This window comes from Lepidochelys kempii, chromosome 1, assembly GCF_965140285.1.
Source record: "Lepidochelys kempii isolate rLepKem1 chromosome 1, rLepKem1.hap1, whole genome shotgun sequence".
Classification (NCBI taxonomy): domain Eukaryota; kingdom Metazoa; phylum Chordata; order Testudines; family Cheloniidae; genus Lepidochelys; species Lepidochelys kempii.
The window spans coordinates 210694170-210710426 of record NC_136380.1 but is presented as its reverse complement, the minus strand read 5'-3'; the positions used below and the strand labels follow the sequence as shown (position 1 = coordinate 210710426).

The following is a 16257-nucleotide window of genomic DNA, read 5'->3' as shown; positions in this document are numbered from 1 at the left end:
ACAATTTAAGGAAAGAGAAGCTGCGAATCAAGTATTTACAGCTTTCTGATTCTCCTCCCCACCTCTTACACAGGTTTGCAGCATCCTGAGGTCTGTTCCAACTTGAACCAGCTGGCTATTGCTCCCAGAGGCCATACACCAGCTGTGATTAGCCACAGCATAGCATGGACCACCAACCACTCTCCTTGCTCTTTGGCATACCTAGGAACCATGCAGTGTGGCAACATAGAAGCCAGCTATGCTGGCTCTTTGTGTATATCAGGGAAAACAAGAGAGCTGCAGGGGGTGTTCATTATTTGAACACCACCCAAGCAGAAAAGAAGAACAGAGCAGAGAATCTGCCCCAAAAAATTGATTGCGACCACCTGACATTTTGAAATATCTTCAGCCCTCAGGCTGAATCCTCTACATTTACCTAAAAAGCTTGTTGAAGCTTTTTGACACCAGAGGAAGCCCTTCTCTCCCCCCGACAAGACTGCACTTTCCCCATGATAACCCTCTTGACTGGTATTGTGAGCCTAGTGTAAATAAGGTAGGCAAACCCCCAAGGCACCTGTCCAGCCTACTCCAGTCCCGGCCTCTCCCACATAACCAAAACAGAGCTCTCATACACCAAGCTTAGGACCTGGGAAATCTTAATGGGTAGGATGATTGATCTGTGTCTACCCAACCTACCAGAGACAGAGCTTTCATACATCATCCTGCTGACCATGCTCAAGGCTTCAGTGATTTTCATAGAGAAGCTGTGGGCATCTTGCAGATATTGCACCAGCATCTCCTGCTTAACCAGCTCAGGTGGTGGCTGCTGCTCTATTACAGGGTCTTCATCCCCACTGCTATGCAAAGGATGTTGGATATGGTTTTCCAGGTGGGAATCTACACAGCAAAAATAATGATCCATAAACAATGCTGTGGGCCATGAGAAACTGCTCTTTGACCTCTCCCCCTTCACCCCTGGTGACGTAAACCAAGAGCCCCTCTCCAAACAACACAATCTAACATCAGCTCAGCCAGGTAGTCAAAAGGGAGATTTAGACCTAGAGCTGGATTCTCACTCCACTGTCAGTGAAGTCTCACTACTATGGTATGGTGCAATACAAGCAAAGACAGGGCTGAAGAAAAGGGATCTAAAGTGTTTCACCTCTATAGTATTGGAATCAATATGGCCCCAGGACAAAAAACTAGCAGGCTCAAAAAAGCTACCTGTGTAGAGTGTCCTCAGAATGCCCAGGATCATGGTTTCCTTGTCACCCTCCAACCCTGAACTGCTGGTGAAGGGCTCCATCCCCTGGAAGTGGCACACAGCCATCTGTGTTAGACGGATAGCATCCCTGGATAGAGAGAACACACAATAAGAAATCATCCACTAGGTGGGGAGAGTATGTCAGTGAAGAAATCCACCACTCAGCTTCGTCCCTGGACCTGTGGGACAGTGGCTCCTGTCAGCACCTCCAGCCTAGTGTATAGAGCAGAGCTCTTTCCACACAAGTCTTCAATCTCCCACATGGTGTTACCCCTTTCCCAGGGCTCAGACCTCACCTAATGATATGATTACAGATGGAAGTTCCTAGAGTAACCCTCTTCCCCAGAGTGAAGGCCCCACCCATTCAACTGGGGCCCACTGGAGGGTCCCCCACTCACTTGTAATTTAGCTTCCTCAGCAACTGGATGATACGCTCAGCCGTATTCAGTGCATTCTCCTCAACCTCGAGTGTTTCTTCCTCCTCGTCTCCTTGCAATGGGTGAAGGAGCTGATGTATGGTGGCCCTAAGTTCTGGTTGCATGGCCTCCCACTCCTCCTCTGGGGTAATTAGTGCAGCTAGGAAAAGAGGGCAGAGGAAGGGAATGATACAGATATCCAGACCCATTATCCTAAAGTGAGGGAAACAGCTTAGACTGAGATGGGGTTGGGGTCCTGCATTCCCCTCTCTAGATCCCCAAGGCTAGATCCACTCCCTTTGCTTACCCCTCCTAATCCTCCCTCTCCCTACGGAGAGCTTCTGATGGTCTGGGCCATGCTCTAAGGCAGTGGTTCTTAACCTGGGGTGCATGCACCCCCTGGGGGTGCAAGATGCGTTTTCTGGGCGTGCGAGACATGCCAGGTTTTTTTTAGAAGATAAATCATCGAAAACACAAATTAAGCACAGGCACGTAAGTACAACTACTTTGTTTAATCAAACCTATGTATTACATTTAACAATTACTGTAATATACAAACAAAAAAATATCTAGGTTTAAAGAACTGACCTACTTCAATGATTTTTGATAAGGGGTGCAAGAATATATTTTGAGAACCAAAGGGGTGCAGGCTGCAGTAAAGGTTAAGAACCACTGCTCTAAGGCCACAGAATGTCAAATGGATAAGAGATTGGGGCAAGGCCAGCGGTGAGCTGGAGCCGGTTCACTAGAACCAGTTGTTAAATTTAGAATCCCTTTTAGAACAGATTGTACTGCGGGGGGACAACCAGTTCTAAAAGGGTTTCTAAATTTAACTGGCCAAAAGTGGCACCTTAGGTGCCAACTCCATGGGTGCTCCAGCACCCAAGGGGAAAATTTGGTGGGTGCAGAGAACCCACCGGCAGCTCCCCGCCCCCAGCTCACCTCTGCTCTGCCTCTGAAGGCACTACCCTGCTCTGCTTCTCTGCCCTGTTCCCTCCCCCAGGCTCCCCAGGAATCAGCTGTTTGCACAGGAAGCAGGCGGCAGCTTCACACTGGGGGGGGGGGGGCAGTGCACATGCAGGGGAACCACTCCCCGCCCCAGTTCACCTCCACCACCCTCGGCCTGAGTGGGAAGCCAGCGGAAAGCCTGGGAGGGCTGAGAAGCAGGCAGCGAACAGTTGATTCATGGGAAGCTGGGTGGGTGCGTGGAGAAGCAGAGCAGGGCAGCATGTTCAGGGGAGGAGGCGGAGCAGAGGTGAGCTGGGGCTAGGTGTGGAGCTGCTTGTGGGTGCTCTGCACCCATCAAATTTTCCCCGTGGGTGCTGCAGCCCTGGAGCACCCCTGGAGACGGCGTCTAAGGCACCACTTTTGATGTGATCAGTGGGGGAACGGCCGCTCCCCCTGCTCCCCCCCAGCTATGCTTCCCTCGCCCCTAGGAGACGGAGGGACCTGCCAGATGCTTCCTGGGAGCTGCCCCAGCTAAGCACTGACGGGACTCCCCACCTCAGCCCTCGGCAGGTCCTTAGGGGCTCTTAGGGGTGGGACGGGCACCCACTACGGTGGCCCACGAGACCCTCCTGCCCGGTTCTGGGGGCAGTCAGGGGACGGGGCGGATGGGGCAGGGGTCCTGGGGGAGGGAGGGCATCAAGGAACGCGGGGGTTGGATGGGGCAGGAGTCCCGGGGGGCAGGGGTGGGCAACGACCCCCTTGTGGGGTGAGGAGGGAACCGGTTAAGATTTTGGCAGCTCATCACAGGGCAAGGCCAACAGGTTGAATATGGATGCAAGACAGGAGGTAGAATAAGAAGTGCACAGGAACTCCTGCTGGGAGCGCACAGGATATCCACTTGGATGGAGATTAGCCAGTTGAAAGAAATTACCAGCTGTTGCTGTACGTTTGTCCCTCATTTCTTGCAGCTTCTGCATCTCTTTCTTGAGTGGCTCAGCCAAATCAGTGCAGCTTAGCTGGGGATGTGAGGGGAGAATGGGAATGTTTCACTTTCTATCCTCCATCTTCTTAAATCTTAGGATCCTCCTTTCTCCCCCACAGCCTGCTTTCAGCTCCCACTTGAAATACCCCAGGCCCGTAGAAGACACCTGATTTTGGAAGCTGGAGTAGCTGGTTCTAGTCCACTTCCCAGAACGGGGGTTGCAGTAGGTTGCTGATCTGTGAAGCTAGGCAGTTTGGGACAAAGTCTAAGTGAAGGGTGTTCAACAGCATGAACCTCATGGCCTAGAGGGGGTGCGGTGGAGCAAGATCCCAAAAAAGAATCCCCACCGCAGACTCAAATCAAACTGGAGCAGGTTTTTAGCAGAGTTAAGAGGCATACACCATGCCCCTGCATACATGCAAGCTGCTTGAAAGGATGGAAAGCCCAGATACTAGGGCACCTGGATCAGAGGAAAAACAAGGAAGCCTCCAAACTTGAGCCTGAGCCACAACCAAAGACTGGTGACCACTCTCTCCCTGGGGGCTCCTGCCCCAGGGGAGACACAGAAATTCCAGCATGGTACAAAGGGTTACCTTGCAGGAGAAGGGGTTGTTTGAGAGAAATGCAGCCAGCAACTGGATGGCATTCTTAGCCACTGTTACTGATCTGTCTTGGAGACGGCCCACAGCCAGAGACACCACAGCCTGGAACCGAGCCAAGGGCAAGGCCTGCAGCAAAGAGCAGATTGAAGAGGTTACCCAGAGGCCCTGGAAAAATTAGATGCAATCTTTCATTCCTCACTCTGGGAAGGCTCTTTGCAGCCAAGTTTCCTCAGAGCCCAGCAAGAGGCCTGATATTCTCCCTTACATAGGAGAGCAGTTTGAGGCCAACCCCCCAGGCTCCTCATGTAGAGGTTCACCTTCTGCTGGACAATCCGCGTGAAGAGCTGCAGCACACGGCTGCGCACAAACCCATTGACATCACATAAATGGGCCTGCAGTGTATCCAGGAACTGGTCCCGAGTACTCCTCGCAGCTTCCTCTAGCTGATCTCCACTCAGCACCTGCAGCAACATCTCTGCCATGGCTGTCAGGATGGCATTTCTCATCACATAGCTCTGAAGAGAGAAAATGACTTCATTATACTGGGAGTGAAGGGAGGGCATATTCCTGAAGCCCCTATCCAACCAGGACTCATCCTAAGGCAGCAAGGATGGTCCAGTGCTTACGGCACCTAGCCTGGGATTTGGGAAACCCAAATTCAATTCCCTGCTCCACCACAGAATTTCTGTGTGACAACAAGCAAGTGTGGCTGAGCCCAGGAGGCTGTGTCTCCCAGCCCTCCTATGCACCTAGGTCCACAGCACCCAATCCGTGGCATGAGTATCATTTGTGGACTTTGAGAATGACTTAAGAAAATTTGTATTTAGTTATGAGTTGAAGGTAAGCCACACCCTGCAGTTTAAATAAAAGCAAATCTGGCTCCTTATTATGGGGAGCACCACTTCCCCTGCAGCCCCAAAACAGCTGCTGTTCTTTTCCTGATGCATTTTCTCAGCAGCTCCTCTATTGGCCAAATGCTGAATCGTGATGAGGAAAGACAGAAGTTCTGGCTGCTCTATTGGCCAGGGTTGGCAATTTCCCAGAAAAAACTAGTTTAGGACAAGATGCTGTAAATACCATCTTAAGCCCGGGTTAAACTGGGAAAAATAATTGCATCAGCATCCAGCAAGTACAAAACAAATCTTTTCAAACTTTGGATACATCCATTCAAAGAACTGAGGAATAGGCTTGGTCAATCCACGATGTCAAAGCTGGTCTTCTACTACAGAATGCTGTATGGCCAAATGGACTTGGTGGTAGTCTGCAATTCTGCATGCTTCTGATTCCTTAATGCTTCAACCCTGCATTACTGTCAATTCCACATAATCAAATGTTTTCAACTTTTGTTCATATAAATATTTAAAACTGAAATGAGTCATAACATGTATAACTTCCTTTAGAAAATACCAAACCAGAATGTATAGACATTCTGATGTTCGATATTATAATTACATACGAGTATTGTGCCCACTGAAGTTTTACTTTTTATTTGTACAAACCTAAATTCGTTTACAAATCTACTGCCATATGTAACCACAACTTGAATATGTAACTAAAGCTAAGAGGAATGTGGCACGCATTAATGAAAGTTTTTAAAATAGAAAATGCCTTAAGCTGGTACTAACTACTTTGTTCTGTGGTGGTACAAACCATTTTACCTGGTAAAACCACCTCTGGCAAATACCCACAGCACTCCTGTTATTGGCTGCTTCCTTGTTAGGCTGTGGGAGCCCCATGGAGAGCAGCATCTCTCTGCTGTTGGATATTACCTATGCTGGAACAATTTCCAGCATGGTACTTTCTGTACCACGTGGCTCTGGCTCTGTTCGCATCACTGGAGCATGAAGGGAGTGGAGCAAGGCAGAGAATCAGCCCCAGAATATTGATTGCAACCCCTTGATCTTTGTGAAATACGCTCAGTCTTCAGGCCAAAAGATCTGACACCACTATGCTACACATTCATTTCCCTTGAGATGCTGTGCTTTGCCCCTTTCCAAGCAGTACCTCTCCATCCAAGTGATGCAGCAGGACACTCATGTTTGACAGCACTATCGCTGGGATTTGTTCAGCCAGTTCTGTGAGAAAGGCAGCATAACCCTTCACTCCGGAAGCATCTCGAGTCAGATCTTGTGGACATTTCTGGCCAATCTCCCTGCACAAAGGAAGAGTCAGTGTCCAAGGCTGCTGGGGATGGAGGGGGCATGGGCTTGGAGAGTTTCTCACCTCAGCAACTCTCCCACCATGCTCTTCATGCCATACTCTGTGGCCCACAGGCTCACAGCTCCTGCAAACACTGGGGCTACATGTTCAAAGTGCTGCAGCATCTGTGTGATCTTCAGAGTTGCACCTGCCAAACCAGAGGAGGGGAAAAAGGGTCAGAGGATACACGAGGGGGTCCCACATCAGGAAGGGGAGATGACAGACTCACTGAGCATGTGGTCATAGTGAGTCAGAGCCACAGCAAGTAGATGCATTACTGCCTCCCGCATGGCCCGATGCTTCTGGTGGCTGATACTGGGTTTCTCCAGAATGCGGTAACAGCTGCCAGTCACTAAGCTGAAAGGAAAATAGGGAGAGAAGGAGACCTGACACTAATCTGACAGCCCCACCAAAGAGATCTGAACTGGCAGAGCCTCTAAGTTTCCACCTCCTCACCCCGGGACAGAACAGGGCAGAGTGTTGTTGCTCAGGCTCCAACTTCCCAATGTCCTAAGCAATGAATAAGGCCCTGTGTAAATTTCATGGACTGCATGAAATTAGCCCAATGCCATGGTTTTTCCAACAGCAGGGAGACGCTCCTACCTATCTATGGAGGCTGTAGCTGTTCATCATGGGCTAGCGGGTCAGTTCCATCCTGGGGAGCAGGGGCAGGTGGAGGTATCAACACATGTCACCAGGTGGTCTGGCTCAGCCAAGCCCAATTCACTCCACCCTAGGCCATCATTGCTACTTCTTGTCTAGCCAGCAGGGAAAGGGGGTAGCACTGAGAACACCTCTCTCATGTTGGAAAAAAAAAAAAAAAATCACAGCAGTTTGAAAAGGGTGGGAGAAGGGGGAGAGAGACTCAGGAGCCATGCCTGTCCCAGGAAATTCAAACATTTACCCATGACACTGCAGTGAATTGAACAAAAAAGATTTTTCTCAGGGCCTTAGCAGTGAGGTGTCCATGCTCATAGATCCCTCAGCACTGGGAATGGTTCCCAAACTTTTTCCTTGGTTCAGTCTTACCCTGACCTCCTTACTCCCCTGAGGTTTACATCCTATAGATTGCCTTTGAATGAGGTGGGACAAACTGATTTACCTACTCCTCTTACAAGTCAGCCCTTCCAAAAGTCTCCCACATATAGCTCACCCCCTGCAGCCATTCCATCCTGCCTTCCTCTCCCCAACATTCACTTCAACCTTTACCTGATGAATTCCTCCTCCACCACCAAACCACACCACAGTCGACGGAGGTTCAGTTGCAGCAACTGTGTTAACAGCTGTATGAGTGGCTGCCTCTCCTCCTCCCAGCAGAAGCCTGAGCCCGTGGTGCGGTTCTTCTTGCTCTGAGGAGATTATGGGTATTTACATCAGGCAGCATTCCCTTTTAAAACCGGAGGCAACACTCAAGCTTTACAGTAATGAAACCCTTGCCTCAAACCTGCCAGGAACCAAAGGGCTACACCAAATGGAAGCAGCTGCCTTCCTCTAATATGCGGGGGGGGGGGAGGGGGAAGGGGGGGGGAGAGGCGGCATGTCCTGTCTCCTGAAGCTGCTGCCCATAAGCAATTCTTAGAGGTGCATGTACCACAACCTGCCTTTCCTCATGTCATATTGGCCTGCCCAGTATCCATATGGGAAATCCCAGCTATGCCACTGAACTGATATTGCAGTTCTCTGAGGGGACATCAGTGAGCACGAACAAAGTTGAATGGAGTCCAGTAAGTTTATGCATCTCAATTTTCATAAAATCCACCCCCAATCCCGCATACATACCTTCCCACTGGGATCTAGCCCTGCCAAGCCACTCTTGCAGGAGTCTATTTCAAAGGCCTCCACTAGATGTGTCAGTACATAGCAGTTCATTTTAAGAGCATTGAGGTGAATGGTGCGGTCTGAAGGGCTCAGGTCAAGATTATCCAAGATGGAGGAGAGGTCACTGGAGTGACGGGACACCACTGCAGGGTGAAAAAGCATAAGCATCACTACCCATACACACCCAAGCACCCACTTCCCTTGTAAGAAATTCACAGCAGCCATCAGATTACCAAAGAACTGTGCTCATGCCTCACCAGCCATAATTTGGGCTACACCCTGTGACCCAGGACCCAGAGATGCTAAGTTTACCCTGTCCCCACATCCTGCCCAGCTCCTAGGACCACTTGCTAGGGGCAGGCATATCTCCTGCCAGGAATGAAATGGAAAATGGGACTTCCTGTCGGTCTGCCCTTACAGCGAACGCACACGACTCTGCACTGCCTGCCAAGATTACAGACCTGTATCAGGGATGGGTGAGGGTGCAGCCCGGCCAATGGGGTCACATTTGCCTTCATTTCATCATAAAGCTGCAGGGAGGAAGCAAACATCTCACCATCCCCTCCACAAGGGGAGAAGGGTCCTCATACCTACCTTTCCCCATCAGCTCCAGGGCATCCTCCTTGACTGCAGCATTTACGGATCGGAAATGGCTGTGAGGCAGACAACATATGACAAAATACAGGATGACCACTGGCACTAGGTCTAGTTCAAGGTTGTAACACAAGAGTCTTCAGAAGCAACTCTAGACTTGTCTTCTAAACCCAGTCCTCTCCCAACCTGCCCACATTTGTGACTAGAGGGCTCAATTTATGAGAAGGTTCAAATCGGTTCCGCAGAGAGTTTCCCTGGAGAATTTGGAGACAAAAGAACTAATCTAACTGATTTTAACTCATTGATGGATTTACCTGTAATTTCTCAGAAAATTCAGTACTCAAAATGTATGTGCTAGAGTTTTGGGAGGATACACTATATTCTTCCTCAGGTAACGGACTGAACACCTACATTAAGAGCAAAACTCTTACTATAGTGCATCAGCACCTCCAAAACAGGCCTCTACACGTACACAAAGATTTCAGAGAACATTTTAAAATGTTATAAACAAAATGTAAACAAAAGAATGGATCTAGGTGAGCAATCAGAATTTATTGCTTATTGAATAAGCTTATTAAGCAAATACCACTTCACTTCTGAGTACCAAACACTTAGCTATGGTCTGGAAATGCAAATTATTTGAACTAGTGAGAGTCTGATATTGTACGAACACAAAAAGTTACAAAAGACAAAGGCAATGCAAAAAGTTATAATATGGTAACTAAGGCCTTGTCTAGTTTTTGCCAAGTATAGGATACCATTATATACCCCTTATTGACAGAGCTATGCCAGCAAAAGTTTTGCAGACCTAGACTAGTACAAATCAAGAGGTTTTCCCACTACAAACTATCCAAACTGCAAAATAAGCTGACAAGCAATTTTCACTCCAGCCTTAAGACTGAATTCACATACACAAACCATCACTCAATGCTATTTAACAACCAGCCACCCAGAAAAACCAAATTATCCTGTAATAAACTCAAAACAGCTGTATCACACGTGCACACACACATCAAAAGGTGTCAGTTTTGTCCTGATGTTGAAGGGGGGGGAAAAAAGGAGAGAGAGAGAAACAGAGACAAAATGGCCTACCTAAAATATTGGTGAGATAGGAAATCTGTTTCCTGCCCAGCTGTAACAGTCCCTTTCCTCCAGGAACTCCCAATTCCCAGCAGTGAGGTGTCTATGCTCATAGATCCCTCAGCACTGGGAATGGTTCCCAAACTTCTCCCTTGGCTCAGCTTAACACTTTCTCCTTCCCAAGATAGCATTTGCAGTAACCAGTTAAACAGTTAATGTTTATGTTATTACATTACTAACTAGTATCCCAGTGGGATAACCATAGGGTGGGGATGGGTTTATGCCACTCACAGCATCAGGCCCCACTGCACTCAGGAAGACGAGGCATCTATAAACGGACCTGGCCAGGGGCTCAGAACCCTGTGGATGAGAAGTTTGCAGGGACAGGGGTGTCCAGCTCAGTCAGATGGGTACAATTGTGATGTGCAGGCCCAGCAGTGCTTAACTGACCTAGCCCCATCTGGATACCTCTGCAGACATACCCAGGACTCTGTTCTCCTGAACCCTTGGTAGGAGCAAGAGCAGCAGTGCCCACTACCACTGATCATCATCCCTGAAACCCATGACCAAGCCACTCCCCCTCACCCCCGCAAGTCGGGGTATACTCACTGGAGCAGACTGTAGAGGGTGTCAAAGTGCTGCAGGATGGCCAGTGGCCCCTGCACCCGGAATGCCTCCCGGAATTCTGAAGAGACGGGGAGACACAATTAACACAATATTGCCAACTGCAAGAGATCAAAAATCATGAAACAAATGCCAAAAAGTCATGAGATTGGCCCCACAAAATCATGAGATTTAAAAAAACAAAAGCTATTAAACTTTTTTTTTAGCCTCTTGATTTTTTAACTCCCCTCCACTCTTTTGGCTATATGTAATAATTTCAGGATGAAAAGACAACCTTCAATGGACAGAAAATGGACACCCCTCTCTGGCAGCTCAGATAACTCCACTTATCCTCTCCTCACCCCTAAGATGTGGGAACAGACATCCATTGTCTATTACTGTCTGGACTCCTCTGGTTACCTGCCTCACTGCCTGAAGTGTCCTCCCCCAACCTCTTCCCTGGATCCAACAGCATCAGGTCTCTGACTTGCTGGCTCCCCTGGGGCTTCTCTTCTGCTTGGATGTCAAGTAGAGGAGAAGTCCTAAGACAGTGGGAGAAGGTAAGTGTTGTAGCAGAGCTCAGGGCCCCAGATCCAGTATCAACATTTTCCCAACTCCCCACTCTACTGACTTCTGCTGCCCCAGGACACTCTCTCATTACTACAGGACCATACATGAAGCACAGATGCCAGTCCTCCCTAATTTTCAGTAATCCTCTCAATTTTTTACATGTATTTACTAGGGCTGTCAATTAATTGCAGTTAAGTCATGCAATTAACTCAAAAAAAAATAACCACAATTAATCACAGTTTTAATTGCACTGTTGAATCCCAATTGAAATTTATTAACTATTTTGGATGTTTTTATACATTTTCAAATATATTGACTTCAATTACAATACAGAATACAAAAATATACAGTGCTCTCTTTATATTATTTTGATTACAAATATTTGCACTGTAAAAAAAACCCAAGAGAAATAGTATTTTTCAATTCACCTCATATAAGTTCTGTAGTGCAATCTCTTTATCCTGAAAGTGCAACTTACAAATGTAGATTTGTTTTTGTTAGGTAACTGCACTCAAAAAACAAAACAACAAAACTTTGAGCCTACAACTCAACTTAGTCCTACTTCTTGTTTAGCCAACAGCTAAGACAAACAAGTTTGTTTACATTTATGGGAGATAATGCTGGCCGCTTCTTATTTACAATGTCACCTAAAAGTGACAACAGGTGTTTGCATGGCACTTTTGTAGCCGGCTTTGCAAGGTATTTACGTGCCAAATATGCTAAACATTTGTATGCCCCTTCATGTTTTGGCCACCATTCCAGAGGACATGCATGCATGCTGATGACACTTGTAAAAAAAAAAAAAAAAAAAAAGTGTCAATTAAATTTGTGACTGAACTCCTTGGGGAAGAACTGTATGCCTCCTGCTCTGTTTTACGCGCATTTTATCGTATATATAATGTTACAGCAGTCTCCAATGATGACCCAGCACATGTTGTTCATTTTAAGAACACTTTCACTGCAGATTTCTCAAAATACAAAGAAGGTACCAATGTGAGATTTCTAAAGATAGCTACAGCACCTGATCCAAGGTTTAAGAATCTGAACGGCCTTCCAAAAATCAGAGAGGGATGACGCGTGGAGCACGGTTTCAGAAGTCTTAAAAGAGCAACACCCTGATGCAGAAACTACAGAACCTGAACCACCCAAAAAAGAAAATAAACTTTTGCTGGTGGCATCTGACTCACATAATGAAAATGAACATAGAATCTCAGGGTTGGAAGGGACCTCAGTAGGTCACCTAGTCCAACCCCCTGCTCAAAAGAGGACCCATCCCCAAATAAATCATCCCAGCCAGGGCTTTGTCAAGCCTGACCTTAAAAACTTCTAAGGAAGGAAAGGTTTCAGAGTAACAGCCGTGTTAGTCTGTATTCGCAAAAAGAAAAGGAGTACTTGTGGCACCTTAGAGACTAACCAATTTATTAGAGCATAAGCTTTCGTGAGCTACAGCTCACTTCCTCAGATGCATATCGTGGAAACTGCAGCAGGCTTTATATATACACAGAGAATATGAAACAATACCTCCTTCCACCCCACTGTCCTGCTGGTAATAGCTTATCTAAAGTGATCATCAGGTGGGCCATTTCCAGCACAAATCCAGGTTTTTAACTTGGATTTAAACTTGAAGAGTGGTCAGTTTGGATGAGCTATTACCAGCAGGAGAGTGAGTTTGTGTGTGTATGGGGGTGGGGGGGATGTGAGAAAACCTGGATTTGTGCAGGAAATAGCCCAACTTGATTGTCATGCACATTGTGTAACGAGTTGTCACTTTGGATGGGCTATCACCAGCCGGAGAGTGAATTTGTGGGGGGGGGTGGAGGGTGAGAAAACCTGGATTTGTGCTGGAAATGGCCCACCTGATGATCACTTTAGATAAGCTATTACCAGCAGGACAGTGGGGTGGGAGGAGGTATTGTTTCATATTCTCTGTGTATATATAAAGCCTGCTGCAGTTTCCATGATATGCATCTGAGGAAGTGAGCTGTAGCTCACGAAAGCTTATGCTCTAATAAATTGGTTAGTCTCTAAGGTGCCACAAGTACTCCTTTTCTTTTTAAGGAAGGAAATTCCACCATCTCCCTAGGTAACCCATTCCAGTGTTTCACCACCCTCCTAGCGAGATAGTGTTTCCTAATATCCAACCTAGACCTCCCCCACTGCAACTTGAGACCATTGCTTCTTGTTCTGTCATCTGCCACCACTGAAAACAGTCTCGACCCATCCTCTTTGGAACCCCCTTCAGGTAGTTGAAGGCTACTATCAAATCCCCCCTCATTCTTCTCTTCCACAGACTAAACAATCCCAGTTCCCTCAGCCTCTCCTCATAACTCATGTGTTCTAGACCCCCAATCATTTTTGTTGCCATGCGTCCCTCCGCTCTGCTTTGGATCGTTATCTAGCAGAACCCATCATCAGCGAGGGCGCGTTGTTTTCGCTGATACCAACTAACACGGCTACCCCTCTGAAACCTACCACAAACGGTTGGAGAGCGCAGCCAACTTTCCCAAAAGCAGCCTCACTCCCACACGCAACCAGACCGTCGGGAGATGGCGCCCATTTTGCTGGCTTCAGCCCCATTGACAGCAAAGGGAGATGGCGGCCATTTTGAATAAGGGAGAATCCGTTTTCATGAGACCAGGAAAAACACTCCCAAAATTGCCAGTCACAATCATAACGTGAGAGGCGGCACCGCTACTAACCGCACAGCCCAGGGGTGGGGGGGGGGAGAGGAGAAAGAGCCGCGCCTCTTACCCGCCAGCTGCACAGCAACCTGGGCTAGAGACAGCACCTCCTGCACAACGTACTGCGCGGGACCCCCGCTCCGGAGCAGATCGCCCGGGGACAGGGGCAGGTGGAACTCCCAGGGGAGCGGCGGCGACGGCATCTCCCGGCTGCCCAGGAACAGGGCGGCGGCGGCACCTTGCCTCCCTACCCCAAGAGCCTCCTCCCAACGGTCAAACCGCGCGGCGCCCGGGCAAGCACAATCACCCCCAGCTTCCGCCTATCAGCGCCCGCGGAAAACCAGGGAGCCAATCACAGCACAGACCGCTTTGCTCACCTCCATCCAATTACCCACCTCCGAACAGCAGAGTTCCCGTCAACTCTTCCCGCATTCGAATTACAACCGCCTCCTTGTTACCGGCGCCAATCAGAGGGCGGTTGGAACCCAACAACCAATCACACCCCAGAGGCTCCTTCCACCTCTCAGATCTGGGCCGCCCAACGCCTGGTCCGTGGCGCTGGTAAGGCGGGGGCGGGGGCAGAGGGTTTGAATCTTTCGAGCCCGGGCTCGTAGTCAGGGAGGGGCGTCCGGGGACAGCACCTGTCGTTGCTTTGGTCTGGACCCGTGGCCAGGGATACCGGGTGCGTCAGGACAGGCCGCGTGGGGAGCGGTGCATTGTGGGAAGCAGCCGCCGGTCAAGATGGCTGCGTCTCGGCGGGGCTTGGGCTGCCCCTAAGTCCCTCGCTCCAGTCGGGCCTGCCCGGTCTGTGCCCCGTGGTTCCTGGGGGAAGGGAGCGGGGAGCGCATGCCCGGTCGTCCCGCCCTGGCTTCGTGGGCTCTGTCGGGGCCGCTCCGGTGACCGGCGCTCTGTCTTTGCAGGGTGGACAATGGGGCCTCTGCTGCAGCTGGCAAGATGGGGCCTCCTGGGCCGTAGCCTGTCTGTGCTCCAGGCCGCGAGGAGCCTCCACTGTGGTGAGCGGGGCACGCACCCTGACATTGTATTGCCCTCCCGGCCAGGCAAGGGCGACCTGCAGGGTCAGGCCCTTCTACTGATAATGTAGTTCTTCAGCTATCTTCTCCGTTTCAAGGGGTCTCCAGCTGGATCCATGTGAAGTCGCCCCCTGAACCTAAAGAAGTTGATCGCTGGACAGAGAAACGAGCCTTATTTGGGGTCTATGACAATATAGGAATTCTAGGTAAGTGACCAAGTGTGGGTCTGAAGATGTCACGGGAGAAGGGAAAATAACTGGAACTCCAAATCAGGGGGTCAGGAGAGTAGAGGTTAGTCCTACTCTGGGGCTGGGGAAAATGTAATGGTGTCAGAATGAATTGAAGTTGATGGGACCTGGGGCTAACATTTCTGCTACCCTGGGTTTGTTTTCCTGTTACTTGCATCTGTTTCCCACTTACCCCTTCCTCCTCAGGAGACTTCCACATTCACCCCAAGGACTTGATCACAGGGCCCAGGTGGCTGCGAGGCTGGAGGGGAAATGAGCTACAAAGATGCATCCGCAAGAAGCAAATTGTAGGACACCGAATGTTTGAACAGGATTACAAGAACCTTAACAAAAGGATCAGGTTCCTATACAGACGCTTCAACCGCACTGGAAAGCACCGCTAGGAGCAGACCTGTGAGAGCTAGCCATGTGCATCCTGGAAGGAATGGCATTCTGGGTCTAACAGGTTTAACACCTGGAGCTGTGCACAGAATGGGGTGTTGTAAAATCATAATAAACTGAAAAGGAGTACTTGTAGCACCTTTTCTTTTTGCGAATACAGACTAACACGGCTGTTACTCCAAAACCTATAGTAAACTAAGTTTCTCTTCCACAACCACCTTCTACTTCTGGTCTCACTTGAAGCTCAGTTCCAACCCACAGACCCTCCTGCTTGTCCAGTCCTGAGCTCCCTTTGTACACCTTTGCTGATTATTCCTCCTCCTCCACCACCACCCTTAAATTTATCTTCTTACTGCTTCCCTTAGTTTGGCTCCCCATCTTCCTCTATTGCAACCCCTCCCTATAGTATCTGGTTTCCAGCTTCATAGTTTGTCACACCAACCTTAATATTGAAATGACACAAAACATTAAATGTTTTCAATTACCAGACACAAGCACTCAAACAACCTTAATTCCATTTTATAATTCTCCCAGAGAGTTGCAAGTCTGTCTTGTATTCTCCTTCTCCACTGATTCCCCATCTGCTACAGCTCACAGTTTAGTCATCTGTCTTTCAGAACCCTCCAATGAATTGTGACTTGAGTAATGCTGAAGTTACCTTAACAGCCGAGAAGTGAAGTTGCATTGAAATTTGTCTTTAAAGGATGATTAATCCTTTTAATACACACTACTTCCTGTGTTTAATCTCTACATTTAATATACACCCTGAACAGGTAAATTTTCTTAGCCAAAGGTTACTAATGTAACTTAAGCAGGTGAAATTTAGAGAAACCCTTTTTGAAATTTTCCCTGAAGTCAGGT

General features: G+C 48.6%; 2 protein-coding genes and 1 non-coding gene across 14 annotated transcripts in view; 1 reads left to right on the top strand and 2 right to left on the bottom strand.

The window, feature by feature from the left end:
- Positions 1-14195, bottom strand: part of NCAPD2 (non-SMC condensin I complex subunit D2) — a 59633-nt gene extending 45438 nt beyond the window's left edge. For 2 of the 10 annotated variants that reach the window (XM_073310922.2, XM_073310936.2), the window contains exons 1-14: positions 13807-14067; positions 10492-10567; positions 8803-8861; positions 8170-8351; positions 7600-7739; positions 6620-6747; positions 6415-6538; positions 6196-6343; positions 4509-4706; positions 4183-4317; positions 3539-3623; positions 1642-1819; positions 1204-1331; positions 676-876 (exon numbers count right to left, since the gene is read on the bottom strand). In XM_073310922.2, the coding sequence (XP_073167023.2) occupies positions 676-876; positions 1204-1331; positions 1642-1819; positions 3539-3623; positions 4183-4317; positions 4509-4706; positions 6196-6343; positions 6415-6538; positions 6620-6747; positions 7600-7739; positions 8170-8351; positions 8803-8861; positions 10492-10567; positions 13807-13939 (1915 nt within the window). In that variant the 5' untranslated portion in view covers positions 13940-14067. The other 8 variants (XM_073310915.2, XM_073310929.2, XM_073310887.2 and 5 more) reach the window with 7 other exon arrangements.
- LOC140905656 (small nucleolar RNA U85) lies at positions 8428-8739 on the bottom strand. Its single transcript, XR_012156901.1, has one exon. It is a non-coding gene; the product is annotated as a small nucleolar RNA U85 (small nucleolar RNA).
- MRPL51 (mitochondrial ribosomal protein L51) lies at positions 14191-15525 on the top strand. Of its 3 annotated transcripts, none has more exons than XM_073311215.2 (4): positions 14191-14297; positions 14657-14749; positions 14866-14973; positions 15202-15525. In XM_073311215.2, the coding sequence occupies exons 2-4, from the start codon at positions 14665-14667 to the stop codon at positions 15396-15398; spliced, it is 390 nt and encodes a 129-aa protein (XP_073167316.1). In that variant the 5' UTR covers positions 14191-14297; positions 14657-14664; the 3' UTR covers positions 15399-15525. The 3 variants fall into 3 exon arrangements, with proteins under 3 accessions (XP_073167316.1, XP_073167301.1, XP_073167306.1); XM_073311200.2 differs by lacking the exon at positions 14191-14297 and adding an exon at positions 14318-14418; XM_073311205.2 differs by lacking the exon at positions 14191-14297 and adding an exon at positions 14450-14540.
- Positions 15526-16257: the final 732 nt, after the last annotated feature.

Excerpts from the sequence above, each read along its gene's own strand:
- MRPL51 (XM_073311215.2), top strand. The coding sequence starts at position 14,665 with ATGGGGCCTCTGCTGCAGCTGGCAAGATGGGGCCTCCTGGGCCGTAGC. Across the intron at positions 14,750-14,865 it reads CGCGAGGAGCCTCCACTGTG|GGGTCTCCAGCTGGATCCAT; the intron begins GTGAGCGGGGCA and ends CTCCGTTTCAAG. Across the intron at positions 14,974-15,201 it reads TGACAATATAGGAATTCTAG|GAGACTTCCACATTCACCCC; the intron begins GTAAGTGACCAA and ends CTTCCTCCTCAG.